This window comes from Oncorhynchus masou, chromosome 29, assembly GCF_036934945.1.
Source record: "Oncorhynchus masou masou isolate Uvic2021 chromosome 29, UVic_Omas_1.1, whole genome shotgun sequence".
Taxonomy (NCBI): domain Eukaryota; kingdom Metazoa; phylum Chordata; class Actinopteri; order Salmoniformes; family Salmonidae; genus Oncorhynchus; species Oncorhynchus masou.
The window spans coordinates 61,434,243-61,447,442 of record NC_088240.1 but is presented as its reverse complement, the minus strand read 5'-3'; the positions used below and the strand labels follow the sequence as shown (position 1 = coordinate 61,447,442).

General features: G+C 42.8%; 1 protein-coding gene across 2 annotated transcripts; it reads left to right on the top strand.

The window, feature by feature from the left end:
- Positions 1-226: 226 nt before the first annotated feature.
- Positions 227-2,720, top strand: LOC135520184 (ADP-ribosylation factor-like protein 4A). 2 transcript variants are annotated; one of them, XM_064945553.1, is made up of 2 exons: positions 227-307; positions 1,278-2,720. In XM_064945553.1, the coding sequence occupies exon 2, from the start codon at positions 1,381-1,383 to the stop codon at positions 1,981-1,983; it is 603 nt and encodes a 200-aa protein (XP_064801625.1). In that variant the 5' UTR covers positions 227-307; positions 1,278-1,380; the 3' UTR covers positions 1,984-2,720. The 2 variants fall into 2 exon arrangements, with proteins under 2 accessions (XP_064801625.1, XP_064801624.1); XM_064945552.1 differs by lacking the exon at positions 227-307 and adding an exon at positions 631-843.
- Positions 2,721-13,200: the final 10,480 nt, after the last annotated feature.

Genomic DNA, 13,200 nt, shown 5'->3' with positions numbered 1-13,200 from the left:
TCCAATGAGTCGCTATTCATAATAAACTTAGGCTACCGTATTTATTATGAAATAAAATAACTATAACATGTATCATATATAATTAACATTATTTCAATAGATACAGGCGCAGGATTATAATTTATACAATTAATTATGTGATTATTCTCATTATAAAATCAGTATGCGTGGGATACATTTTGTACTATTGACCAATCATTTTGAAAGTAAACAGATAAGGACGCATCATGGGGCGGCGCTGTTTAGCGTGCAGTAAAATCCTAACCAAAGCACATGCGACACGAACACAGCAACAAAAAAAAAAACGGTAAGTTAGTTCAATAAGTTGTTCATTTTAATACATTCGTATCACTAACTATTTTGTGATTTTTCTTGTACTATTTGTTTCTTTTACTTCGACTTTTTACGAATATAGGCTTACATAAAATGCTTGGCTTGCTATGTTATGTTAATAACCATTTGTAATGATTATGTTTAGACTTTGACCTAGCCTACTTTCAGATACGTTTTATTTTAGGCATTGTTCATGTTGCATTGTATTGTGTAACGATAGTATAATAAATCTATTGGCTAGAATAATGACGTTACAGCAACAGGTGATGGGCGTGGTTTGAATGGATACATTATTGATGGACTTCTCCTTAAACCAATCGGTTGCTAGAACATGAGTGGAGTTTTCCACAAATTGCACTGCAGTATTCTTCTATGGGAATGAAACCGTATAGTAAAATAATAGAACGCTGCTGACCGAGCGACAGTCATCGGAAGCCCTGGATTGTGAGCATTGGAAAACATGTTACTGGACCTCGTGAACACAGATCCGCATATTCAAAGTGGATAGATGTAAGTGATGCCCTGAACGAAAATGTCTGGCTGAACGGAACGGTTGTAGCCTATGAAAAAGATTCATGCCCCAATTTGAGAGCCTGGTTTCACGTCAAGTGACGTTAGTGGCTGTCTGCATCTGTATGCCTATCGATTTTAGATTAATTTGCGCGCCTATCCTTGGAAATAGGTTTGTGCATTGCTGCCGCCTAAAATGCAAGTGTGTAGTTTACCTTGACAAACGTCCGGTATTTCTGCATGGTATTTTTCATTTGAGCCTATATAATTCGGGGTGTCTAGTGAATGTCATATGCCCTCAATAAGTGAATAACACCTGGATAACTGTTTTGATCACTTTTATGTCATCTATAGGTTTTCTGTGTCGACGTTTGTGGTAGACTTATATTTGTCTGATTTTTGCTTGGCTAAATTAATATTTGTTTTGTTTTTAGGTCACTGCTGCAATCCAATTTGAATATAATCAGTGCCAATCATCGTTGTTGGAGAAGTGGACCATCCCTTTTATTCCACCTGTTGTTCCCCACATGAGAAAAGATGGGGAATAGATTATCTGAACCACAGACCTTCCTCTCGAGAATCCCCTTCTTTCAGTCGTTCCATATCGCTATTTTGGGACTGGACTCTGCAGGTAAAACGACTGTCCTGTACAGGTTGCAGTTCAATGAGTTTGTCAACACCGTGCCTACCAAAGGCTTCAACACAGAAAAGGTCAATGTGTCTTTGGGCGGCCACAGGACGGTGACCTTCCATTTCTGGGACGTGGGTGGTCAAGAGAAGTTGCGTCCATTGTGGAAGTCCTACACACGCTGTACCGATGGAATTGTATTCGTGGTGGACTCTGTAGATGCCGAACGCATGGAGGAGGCTAAAACAGAGCTCCATAAAATCGCTAAGACCGGAGACAACCAGGGAGTGCCACTGCTGGTGGTGGCTAACAAGCAAGACCTGAGGCACTCTCTAAGCCTGGCGGAGATTGAAAAGGCACTAGCGTTGAAGGAACTGGGCCCTGGCACGCCTTGGCACTTGCAGCCCACCTGTGCCATCATAGGAGACGGACTGAAAGATGGCATGGAGAGACTCCATGACATGATCCTTAAACGGAGAAAGATGCTCCGCCAACAGACGAGAAAGAGATGATCAAGGAGGGAACTGAATCTCTTGTTTTAAATGAAGGACAAAATTAGATGTTCTCGCACCTGGGTGGATATAGGAATTCTCCCATAGGCTCGGCACACTGAGTTTTATCAGTCAATGTTAAACTGTAGGTTCTCGTGTCTCAGACAGCAAATTCTCTTGCTTCATCTTCAGTATTTGTTCCTTTTTAGTGGTTGAGAAAGCACTATGAAGGTAAAGGATTTGTGGTTTATGATTTTATATAGGAATTTTAAGTTGTCGTTACAAAGAAGGGTTTTGATCCTTGGTAGTAGACCATTAGTAATGGCTACTTCAGAATTGAACACCAAAAATGACAAGTTTGATGAACAGAAAAAAGAAGTCACTTTTCTTTACAAAGGTTAGTGGAAGGATAACAAACGTGGTCTTCCTCAAAGGGAACTTTTGAACCTTGTAAGCTACTTTTTAATGTTGTACCATTTTGTATTATTTTTTTTTACAGTTTTCTTTCTTTCTCAAAAGGAAGGTACGGTCTTGCGCTTCTTGTCTGTCTAGTGTACCTCTGTCTGTTTGTTAATGCACTTTCGATTACTTTTTTGATGATGGGGTTTACAGCCTTGAGGTTTCCCAATAGAGCTTTTTACACAAAGAGTTTAGTTGCTTCAAAAGAAGCCAACTGTACTGGGTCCCTATTGACCACATGGACAATAGATGGGATTTGTGTTTCATCTTTTCATCTTTAATAAAGCCTCTTTACAGCACTGCTTTTGTTTTGTTTGAAGGATATTGCTATTTTGATTATTTGTCATTCTAATGTTTTTTGAGAAGTTCTGCCGATCTGAAACCTGATGTGATGTGTAAAACGTACAGTTGAAGTCGGAAGTTTACGTACACTTAAGTTGGAGTCACTAAAACTCGTTTTTCAACCACTCCACAAATATTTTGTTAACAAACTATAGTTTTGGCAAGTCCGTTAGGACATTTAATTTATGCATGACAAAAGTTTTTTTTTTTAACAAGTGTTTACATACAGATTGTTTCACTTATAATTCACTGTATCATAATTCTAGTGGGTCAAAAGTTTACAAGTTGACTTTAAACAGCTTGGACATTTTCAGAAAATTATGTCATGGCTTTAGATGCTTCTGATAGGCTAATTGACATAATTTGAGTCAGTTGAAGGTGTACATGTGGATGTATTTCATGGGCTACCTTCAAACTCAGTGCCTCTTTGCTTGAGATCATGGGAAAGTCAAAATAAATCAGCCAAGACCTCAGAAAACAATTGTAGACCTCCACAAGTCTGGTTCATCCTTGGGAGCAATTTCCAAATGCCTGAAGGTACCATGTTCATCTGTACAAACAATAGTATGCAAGTATTAACATCATTGGACCGCGCAGCCGTCATACCGCTCAGGAAGGAGACATGTTCTGTCTCCTGGAGATGAATGTACTTTGGTGCGAAAAGTGCAAATCCCAGAACAACAGCAAAAGACCTTGTAAAGATGCTGGAGGAAACGGGTAAAAAAGTATCTATATCCACAGTAAAACGAGTCCTATATCAACATAACCTGAAAGGCCGCTCAGCAAGGAAGAAGCCACTGCTCCAAAAACCGCCATAAAAATTAAACATTAATAGAACTGTTTGGCCATAATGACCATCGTTGTGTTTGGGTGAAAGGGGAGGCTTGCAAGCCGAAGAATATCCCAACTGCGAAGCACGGGGGTGGTAGTATCATGTTGTGGGGGTGCTTTGCTGCAGGAGGGACTGTTGCACTTCACAAAATAGATGGCATCATGAGGAGGAAATTATGTGGATATATTGAAGCAACATCTCAAGACGTCAGGAAGTTAAAGCTTGGTCGCAAATGGGTCTTCCAAATGGACAATGACCCCAAGTACACTTCCAAAGTTGTGGCAACATGGCTTAAGGACAACAAAGTCAAGGTATTGGAGTGGCCATCACAAAGCCCTGACCTCAATCCTATAGAACATTTGTGGGCAGAACTGAAAAAGTGTGCGAGCAAGGAGGCCTACTAACCTGACTCAGTTACACCAGCTATGTCAGGAAGAATGGGCCAAAATTCATCCAATATATTGTGGGAAGCTTGTGGAAGGCTACCCAAAGCGTTTGACCCAAGTTAAACAATTTAAAGGCAATGCTACCAAATACTAATTGAGTGTATGTAAACTTCTGACCCACTGGGAATGTGATGAAAGAAACAAAAGCTGAAATAAATAATTCTCTCTACTATTATTCTGACATTTCACATTCTTAAAATAAAGTGGTGATCCTAACTGACCAAAGACAGAGAATTTTTACCTGAATCAAATGTCAGGAATTGTGAAAAACTGCGTTTAAATGTATTTGGCTAAAGTGTATGTAAAGTTCCGTAAGAAACTGAAGTAAATCAACAATGATTTTTGGTTGCTCATGCTCATTCTTTGTACCGATAGATTGTGAATCTCCCTTATTTCTCTTTCTGAAAGTAAACAAGATGGATATGATTGAGGTGATGGTGAGTGTTTACTTGCAGTGTGATTATAGGGCCTGGAGTCCTTTTATGTTTTCTGGAGCCAAGAGGATCAGCAATGCAGTCAGGGCAGTCTACTCTGCATGCCAAGCCAGATGACATACCCTGTACAACAGGCTGGGGCTGGGGAGGCAGAGCATTTTTGTGATAGGGAGAGGCTGTTGTCACATAGCTCAGTGAAGTGATGCCTGTTGCTCACCCATCCCTTCAGAACAATTGTAACCTTGTGCTGTAGAGCAACAGGGGGAGCAGCAGTTGACCTACTAAATATAGTCCTATATTTGCCGCTGTCACTCTGTTCTTTCCAATGCTCCACTTCGCTTTGTTAACGTGATGTATTTGACAAAATTATTAGATCTGTTTTTGTAATGGTCCTGTATGTTATAGATGCCATTTCACTGTCCTTTTTTCCCTAATTCAAATGATATTAGTAATGTTAAACCTACACCACATTTTACAATGTCTCTCTTTGATTGATATGCATCAGGTTTTAAAGAAAGACAGTATGGCCTCAGGTCCAAGATTCATTTTGAGGTGTCACTCATCTGTGTTGAACAACTCCCCAGTTGGTTTTCCAAGGAAGGAAACCCCGTTGGATGGCAGCGACATATTCCTGCTATTCCCATTTCCTGCCCTCCATTCCAAAGGGAGGTAATGGGAGTGAGTGAGTCTGGTCATGGGACTGGTCGCCCCTTATCCCTGTTTTAGCGTCCGATCCTGATACATGCCTGGTGGCAGGGTCTCTTCCTTTCATCCTCTGATGTAATTAACTAGGGATTAGGATTGGACATAGTTTTGGAAATCCTAAATGCTGGTTTCCTTTCTCACACTTTGCTTTTGCTAACTCAATTATAAACTAACATGGAAAAGTAATATTCATGGCCTGTAATGGCCCGTCGTCACATGATATCCCTGTGCTCAACTAGTTTCCTGGACATCTACTAGGTGGTGGGTTTTATTTGACCGCTTGGCCCTGGCTGAGGTCAACTCTGTGACGATAGTAAGTCCCTCTCCTCAGTGACAGGATCACTGTAGCAAAAGGCATTGTCTCACGTCGGCTCTGGCAACTGCGTGTCACGTTAGGAAGACAATTGTAGGAAAGGGGAAAACCACTCCTCATTCCACTACTCTACTAGCTAACCTTGAGATTAGGAATGTCGTGGGTCAACTCACTTTCTCAAAGGGCAATAAAATGTACATCGTCTGTCTTCTGGAGCAAGTCGGAATCAAATATTTCCTCGACCTGTGTAGTAAAAATATATTTTCTCTTACTGTGTATACATTTTCAAGCTGTGTACACTGTACTCAAGGGAAGTAGTAATAATGCATACTCCTGTGCTGCTCATTATGCAGGGTCATCATATCAGGATCCATCTGTCTTTTTCCTGTCTCAGCGAGCGAGTGGCCTATTTACATGTGAATTCTTCCATCGTCCCAGCAGCCTCTCTGAAAGTAGGGTGAACGGGGCCACCTGCAGGGGGAAAGAAAAGGGGAGGGAAAGAATGACAGAGAGCTCTAGAGAAGCTTGCTCTTGCTCGTCATTGGTGTGAAGAAGCCCTCTTTCCATTAATCCTCAGAGGCATGAAAAGAGAGACGGAGAAGAAATGAACAGGACCAGATGGGCGTGTAACAGGGTTTTAACGAATTTATCCCCGGGGGTGATTTTATTTGGCCCCCCATGTTTTCTGAGCAAAAAACAACACTAGCAAATCAGCTCCAAGTGATTTTAATTTGGAAATCTGTTCCAAAGTATTCCCACGCATAATAGATATATGTGATTGTATACAAATGTAAGCAAGGATTGAAATTATTATGTTTTAGTCAAATATATAATTTGGGCTTCAAATTATTTGTCATTATGTTCTGGCCTCCTGACTATCCGCTCAAGAAAAAAATCAGCCTGCGGTTTAATGTAGTTTATGATCTTTGGCATATAATCTTTCATTGGTCCCATAGATTAATTCCATGTCCATTCATTAGGGTTTCTAAATTTCTGAATCATTGTGAATATGTTCCTAGAAATTATCCATTTAATATTCTGGGTCTTGGAAGTCATGGGAAGTAAGACCAATAAACATTGTGTTATCCTTGCTGTTGTTGTTTGTGGTGATTATTTTTGATAAAATATCGCTCAGTTGGTTTGGATATCGTTCTGGCAACGCCATCGCTATGAGTTAGTTCATTAGCTACTCACTGAATGTGAATGTGATTTTATTATTCCTGTCTGGGCTGTTTTGCTATGCATAGAAGTCAGTGCTGCCTGCGTGTTCATGTGATGGCATCCCCTGCCTTACCCTGTGTGGAAGGCTCTGTGATGGCATCCCCTGCCTTACCCTGTATGGAAGGCTCTGTGATGGCATCCCCTGCCTTACCCTGTGTGGAAGGCTCTGTGAAAGGCTCATTGTCAAGGTGATGATTGCTTTGTCAACTCTTGTGTGTGACTGAGAGGGCTTGAATGTTGGCAGCTGTGATCTGAATGGGAGACTGTCAATGTGAGAGAGGGGGACACAGAGAGAGAGAGAGGTAATGTGTAGATTACTTTGTCATTCTCTGCCATTCGGGCCATACACACACTATATATGTATGAAAAAACTCCCGCCAGTCTAGTCATTGTGAAGCACAAGCCTGTGAAATCTGGCTTTCGTTTCATTTGTGCATGAAGGATTAGGACAGGGGGAGAACTGAAGTCCCCATAGCTTTGTAGTGGCTCCATTGTCTGGTGGCAAACGTCAGGGAAAGTTGTGACTTGCAAAAGCAAGGGGTCAACTCAAAGGACTGATTCTTTTGGTGAGGGGGGATGCTGGAGAAAATATATTTTGATGGAGGCAGCTCAGATCTAAATAGGCTAGTTGTGAAGTATTTTGTTCCACTTGTTGTCTCACCAACTTGTTTACTTTGAACTATGTTTATGAAAAATGTTGTTTTGTCCGGAAGGTCCCTCTCTGTTTTGCATTGATTTTCAAATCAGCCTGTCATAAGGATGTCGGGCCTAAAATGAAGTTGCAATCCATGAGAGGGTTCTTTTGAGAGGTGTGTGTAATGTACCATACGATACAGAAGTTAATGCAGTTGCCCCTCCTGACTTTGTTCTCGTCTTTGTCCCATTGAATTTCATTCCTGTTCCATACAGTATGTCACTAATGCCATATCTAATAGATGTGATTGTAATCACATTGGATCATAATCTAACTGTTAAACATCAGCGTGCAGAAGAAGGTTTTGGACAACTTAACACTAATTGCTAATGTAAGTCACCGTGGATAAGAGCCTCTTCTAAGTGACTAAAATGTAATTCCATTCCAGTTGTAAGGGGTAGACATCTCAGAAATGGCTTGACTGTCAAGGTGGACATTTGGCAAGCATTTTCTATGAGACACTGTGGGTGCACCCTAATATCTGCAAGGTAATTCAACAGCCGTGCCATAAAGACTTTATAGGAGGAGTTCATTAACTACAAAGAACATTGGGATTGAATAATGGAACCAGATGCTTTTAATAGAGTCTAGGAGGGGTCGTATTGATGTTGCCCAGCCAGTCATTTACGCCCACCACCGACTGGCCAGGGGTCCTCAATCTGTTTCGATTTCCATGGCACTCAGGGATGGCCCTCACTGTAGGAGCACTTTGCTTTCAGGCCGAGGCTCTCTGCTTCGGTACTCTGGTGTACGAATGCGCCATCTGCCCCACAGCCACATTAAAGTCAAGATAAGAGAGCAAATGATTGGGTTCAGTGGAGTCTGTGTTTCATGGGTCTGCACTCAAGCATACCCTTTATCTTTCTCAGTGTCTCTCTTTTGTAATGGCAGTAAGAGGAAATGTCTGGTTAATCTCTCTCACTCTGTCCTCAGCTGTCGGCATGGAGTGACAGAATCTCTGAGAAATAATTCAATTATTTTCAAACCCTTATCTTACAGGGTCAGGGCTTGATTTGTAGGCTACAGCTAGCAATTTGAACATTAGGGTTGTGTTCAGCTTTGAAGAATGTTGTTTGTCCAAAATGTGTGTGCTAAAGTAACTTGCAAGAATGGTCCCACTGGGCAAAGATGTCAATTCAACCTCTATTCAACATTGTTTCCATGTCATTTCAATGAAATTCAATCAGTGTGTGCCCAGTGGGGTACTTCAAATTAAGTATATTGATCTGTTCATAGAAAAGGTTCCATGGTTGATCAGCTTAATCAGTTTTGAAACACAGCTGTTATATGTCAGGTAGTGAACCCAAATATACAATATTACAAAAGACATGAACGACAATGATAGTGTAGGTTTCATATGAAGTAGACACGGGACGGGACCCCTTACATACGCTCTCTCTCTCTCTCTCTCTCTCTCTCTCTCTCTCTCTCTCTCTCTCTCTCTCTCTACAAGTGAAACCCCGTGGGGCGGTTATTGCCCTCTGACCCCCTTAGTCATAAATCAAACTAAATTAAAGTCAGGATCCCCAGTGCGTCTGGTGTCCCACCCCTGGTAACAGAGCCTGGCCCTGCCGTTGCCCCTGCTCTCCCTCTGCATTCATCACTGCTTCTCCCTGGTGTGCTCACTCATCTGTGTCCAACACACTGGAACACTCCCGTCTAGGAAGGCGCAACAGGCTGCCAGGCAGGAAACCCCTGTTATCAGGAGGAAGCAAGAGGATTCTTCTTTTCTTCAACCCAGGTTTCTTCAGATTTTCTCTCTGTCTCCTTCTCTCTCTCTCTCTCTCTCTCTCTCTCTCTCTCTCTCTCTTGCTCTGTCTCTCTCTCTCGGTCTCTCTCTCTGTCTCTCACTCACTCTCTCTGTCTCTCTCTCTCTCTGTCTCTCTCTCTCTCTGTCTCTCTCACTCTCTGTCTCTCTCTCTGTCTCTCGGTCTCTCTCTGTCTCTCTCTCACTCTCTGTCTCTCTCTGTCTCTCTCTCTGTCTCACTCTCTGTCTCTCTCTGTCTCTCTCTCTGTCTCTCTCTCTGTCTCTCTCTCTCACTCTCTGTCTCTCTCACTCTCGGTCTCTCTCTCTGTCTCTCTCTGTCTCTCTCACTCTCGGTCTCTCTCTCTGTCTCTCTCACTCTCTGTCTCTCTCTCTGTCTGTCTCTCTCTTTGTCTCTCTCTCACTCTGATGGATCATATGGCAGCAATCTGCAGTTAAGCCTCCTATCACTTTCTCCCACTGTTTTCATGAACCCTTCACTCTCAACTCACCCTCCAAATTCTTCAAGCATTCTCCCCTGCTTTGAGTGACGGCCACATTGGAGCTATTTGCGAAATCACCACAGTACATATGTTCATATGCTGTTTATCAATGACTGCTATTTGATAAGTCACAATCAGGGTGTCTCCAAAGAGTAATGGACAAGTAGCAAGTTGCTAATTAATTGAGCCCATTTAAATTGAGCGGAACAATTTGCGACCTGTCCAGTGTGAAGACATCCGGTATGTTCCGTGCTTGCCTAGAAGCTGCTCTATGGCATTGGGGGATGTGAAGGGCTGATAAACTGTAGGGAAGTCCCTACTAAAGCTGTGGTTTAATCTCCCTAGATATGGCTGATAATCCGTTTTTAAAAAGGGTAATACTCTCAGTGTTACTGGTGATTTGCTACAGCCTTAGTGTGGACACGTGACCCAAATGCAGCTCTCTGACACCACTGACCGACACTTTCATGTGAATTCGACAGGTTCAGTATGTCCTTACGCTGTTAGGTGTTGTTCTACGAATTAGACCCAAGACCGTGAACACACCTTGGTTTGTCCTTGATTGCAATGAACATGCTAACCCAAGCATGAACTGTAAGAATGGGTAGATCTACAAGTGCAACTACGTACAGTCAGAGGACTGAGTGGATGGTGATTATCTTGCCTAAAGCAATTAGACTTGGCATGCTAAAATGGCCATGAATCCAACAGTTGCTGCTCTGCCAACCTGGCCGTTGTTCCTGTTCCTTTCTGTGGGGAAACCTTTATGACTTTCTACTGTACCAGGTGGTTCCGGTTCAATCTGTTTCCTGCTACTGCTACAGTCACAGTCTCTCTTTCCTGTGTTTACCTCTCCCCACTTCCAATACCGTAGACCTTTTCTAACGCCTTTACACAGAAGCGTTTGTATGTCTTGAATTGATGTACACGCACATATTGGGCTTTCTTACACCCTAATTGTCACATCTGAACCGTAGAAATACAATAACTCCATTCTATTTCACGTGTTCCTTATAACCAAAGAACGTCCCATTGAATCAGAGCACATCAAGACGACTCGATAAAAGTTTCATTCCTCTGTCTCTGTGAAAGGGACTTGACTCTCTGCCGGTCCATAAGAAGCTGCTCCGCCCAGGCGCCCAGCATGGGATCAAACAAACAGATTCCTTTGAGCGGTACTTTGTTACAGAAATGAAAGCACAGCGATAATGACTTTGTGATGGTAGTTGAAACTCTAGCCGAGCCTCCCAGTGCCAGATCTGAGGCTGTAGACTGGAAGCTCATTAGCAGTATATCTCTCTGGCTGCATTGACTGAACACAATGTAGCTTTGTCTCTATGCAGTCCGGGTGTTTGACACAGTGAGGCCCTGTGCTGAGAAAGACAATCTGACTCAGGACGGAGACACTTCAAAAGACGGCTGGCTCCACCTTTTACCTCTCCCTGAAACCACAGAGGACAGTTAGGTGTTGTCCATCATCCACCCTCATCAAGGGCAAGGCCAGTTCAGTACCTATCTCCCCTTGAACATGAGCTCAATCTCAATTGTCATACAGATTCCACTAATGCAGGTGCATTTCATCCTACAAATGTGGTCACAGATGAGATGACTACAGGTGCAATACCACAATTGTGGAATCTGGTACTTCACTTAGATGATTTGGGAAGTATTGATACCCCGCTACTATCACTTCACTTCTTCATTGGAAGGCTGATATGCTTGTTGACGTTGATCTTGAAGTGTGGCCTACTCGCTCTGGGAACCACAATAGCCTGGCAGGTAACTGGAAAGGTTTGAATGAGAGGTAAAAGTGAATGATGCAGAAACAGGAAGGCAATTGGCTAGCAGATGGCAAAAACACTAACTATCTGTCACCGGGGACAACATCCCATTCCATACTGCTTGAGGTGTTGTTTATGTTGTATTCTGAGCCGTGGACCTGAAGACAATGACAATTGGCATCTTGATTACTCAGACAGTAAGTGTGCAAATGCTGTTATTTAATGCCAAAGTGATTCTGCTTATGTCTGTTCTCACAAACACCCAGTAAAGAATGATAATTGTATTGAGTTGGGGTCAGCAAAAACATTGATAGAGAGTTGAAGAAAAGTACAAGCCAAACCCTCTAAAACTCCATATTACTCACAAAGAACATACATGTTTGTATTTGTTGACACTTTGCTCACTACTGAGTATTATTTGAGTTCAACTGTCTCCTTGTCCTCACAATGGACCCCTCCGGTGGGAGAAGGCGTGGGTGGCTGGTGTTGTGATTTGGACTAGCTCTGCTCAGGACTGGTTTCACTAGAGCAGGTGCTTCCTTGTACAAAATCCTCACCAGCTGCAGAGCACACCGGTCACTGAAGGACAAACAACAGGCATGTGGAGAAAGGGAACTCTCTTGGCAGGAAAACCCATTGCACATAATCCCTCATCAGCCATTGTTAACATCAGCATCGCAGCGTTTCTTGTCATGTGAGGGCATACCACCCGGAGACGATCAGTGATAGAAATACAGTGCCGTTTTATTTTGGCATAGAATGTGACATTGTTGTGGACTTGCTGTAAAGCCTGGAAGAAATCCTCATGGTCTGTCATGACAATAGTCAAGTCCACATTTCATCATTCCTAAACAAAGCTGCACGACCAGTATATAAGGAAGCAGTCTGATTTTGAACCACTTAGGGAAATCCCTGTCCACATACCACTCAGATTCCACACCGTCCATGATGCTTCGAGCCATTTGAATTTCTAGTGTGCCATCAATCGTCACATACATTAGTGGACGGTGTCCTATTTCTGTACTGTTGCTAATGGAGAGAGGGAGAATGTGGGATGGTTTTGTTCCCCCATCCGCTGTCCTGTCTCACAGTAGGGGGGATACCCATTCCCCCTTTTCTCCCTCTCTCCCCATTCTCTTTCACACTCACCCACTCTACAGGCAGAGAGACAAGCGGTGCTATAGGCTAGGGAAGTAGGCCATAACCCAGCCAATAAAACACATGTGCCCATGCAGAGCACATGAGGTTGGTGGCACCTTAACTGGGGAGAAAGGGCTCTTGGTAATGACTGGAGCAGAATTAGTGGCATGGTATCAAATATGTGTTTGATGCCATTCCATTTGCTCCGTTCCGGGCCATTTATTATGAGCCTTTCTCCCCACAGCAGCCTCCACTGATGCAGAGACAGAGCTAGAGATATGTGTCCTATCTGGACTCCAATACAAAGAAAGACATTCTGAGCCTCAGGGACCCAAGGCTCTCCCATGCTAGTAAAGGAAGGGCTGGAGTAAGTTTGCGTGATATTGTGATTGTAGAAAAAGATCACCTTCACACTACAACAGAGAGGTCACAATGAGGATTGTGTTACTAATCATACCCGATTGACCAACTAGCCAGACGTTTGTCGAGGAGTGTTTATTCGCCATGGATACGAGATGTGCTATGGTTCTCAGTTATCTAACTGGCCTTTCTCATAACGCTCAGCAAAATCAACAACTTCCTCCTGGCACTTGTAAGAACGAGCTTTCTCCAGAAATGGGGATT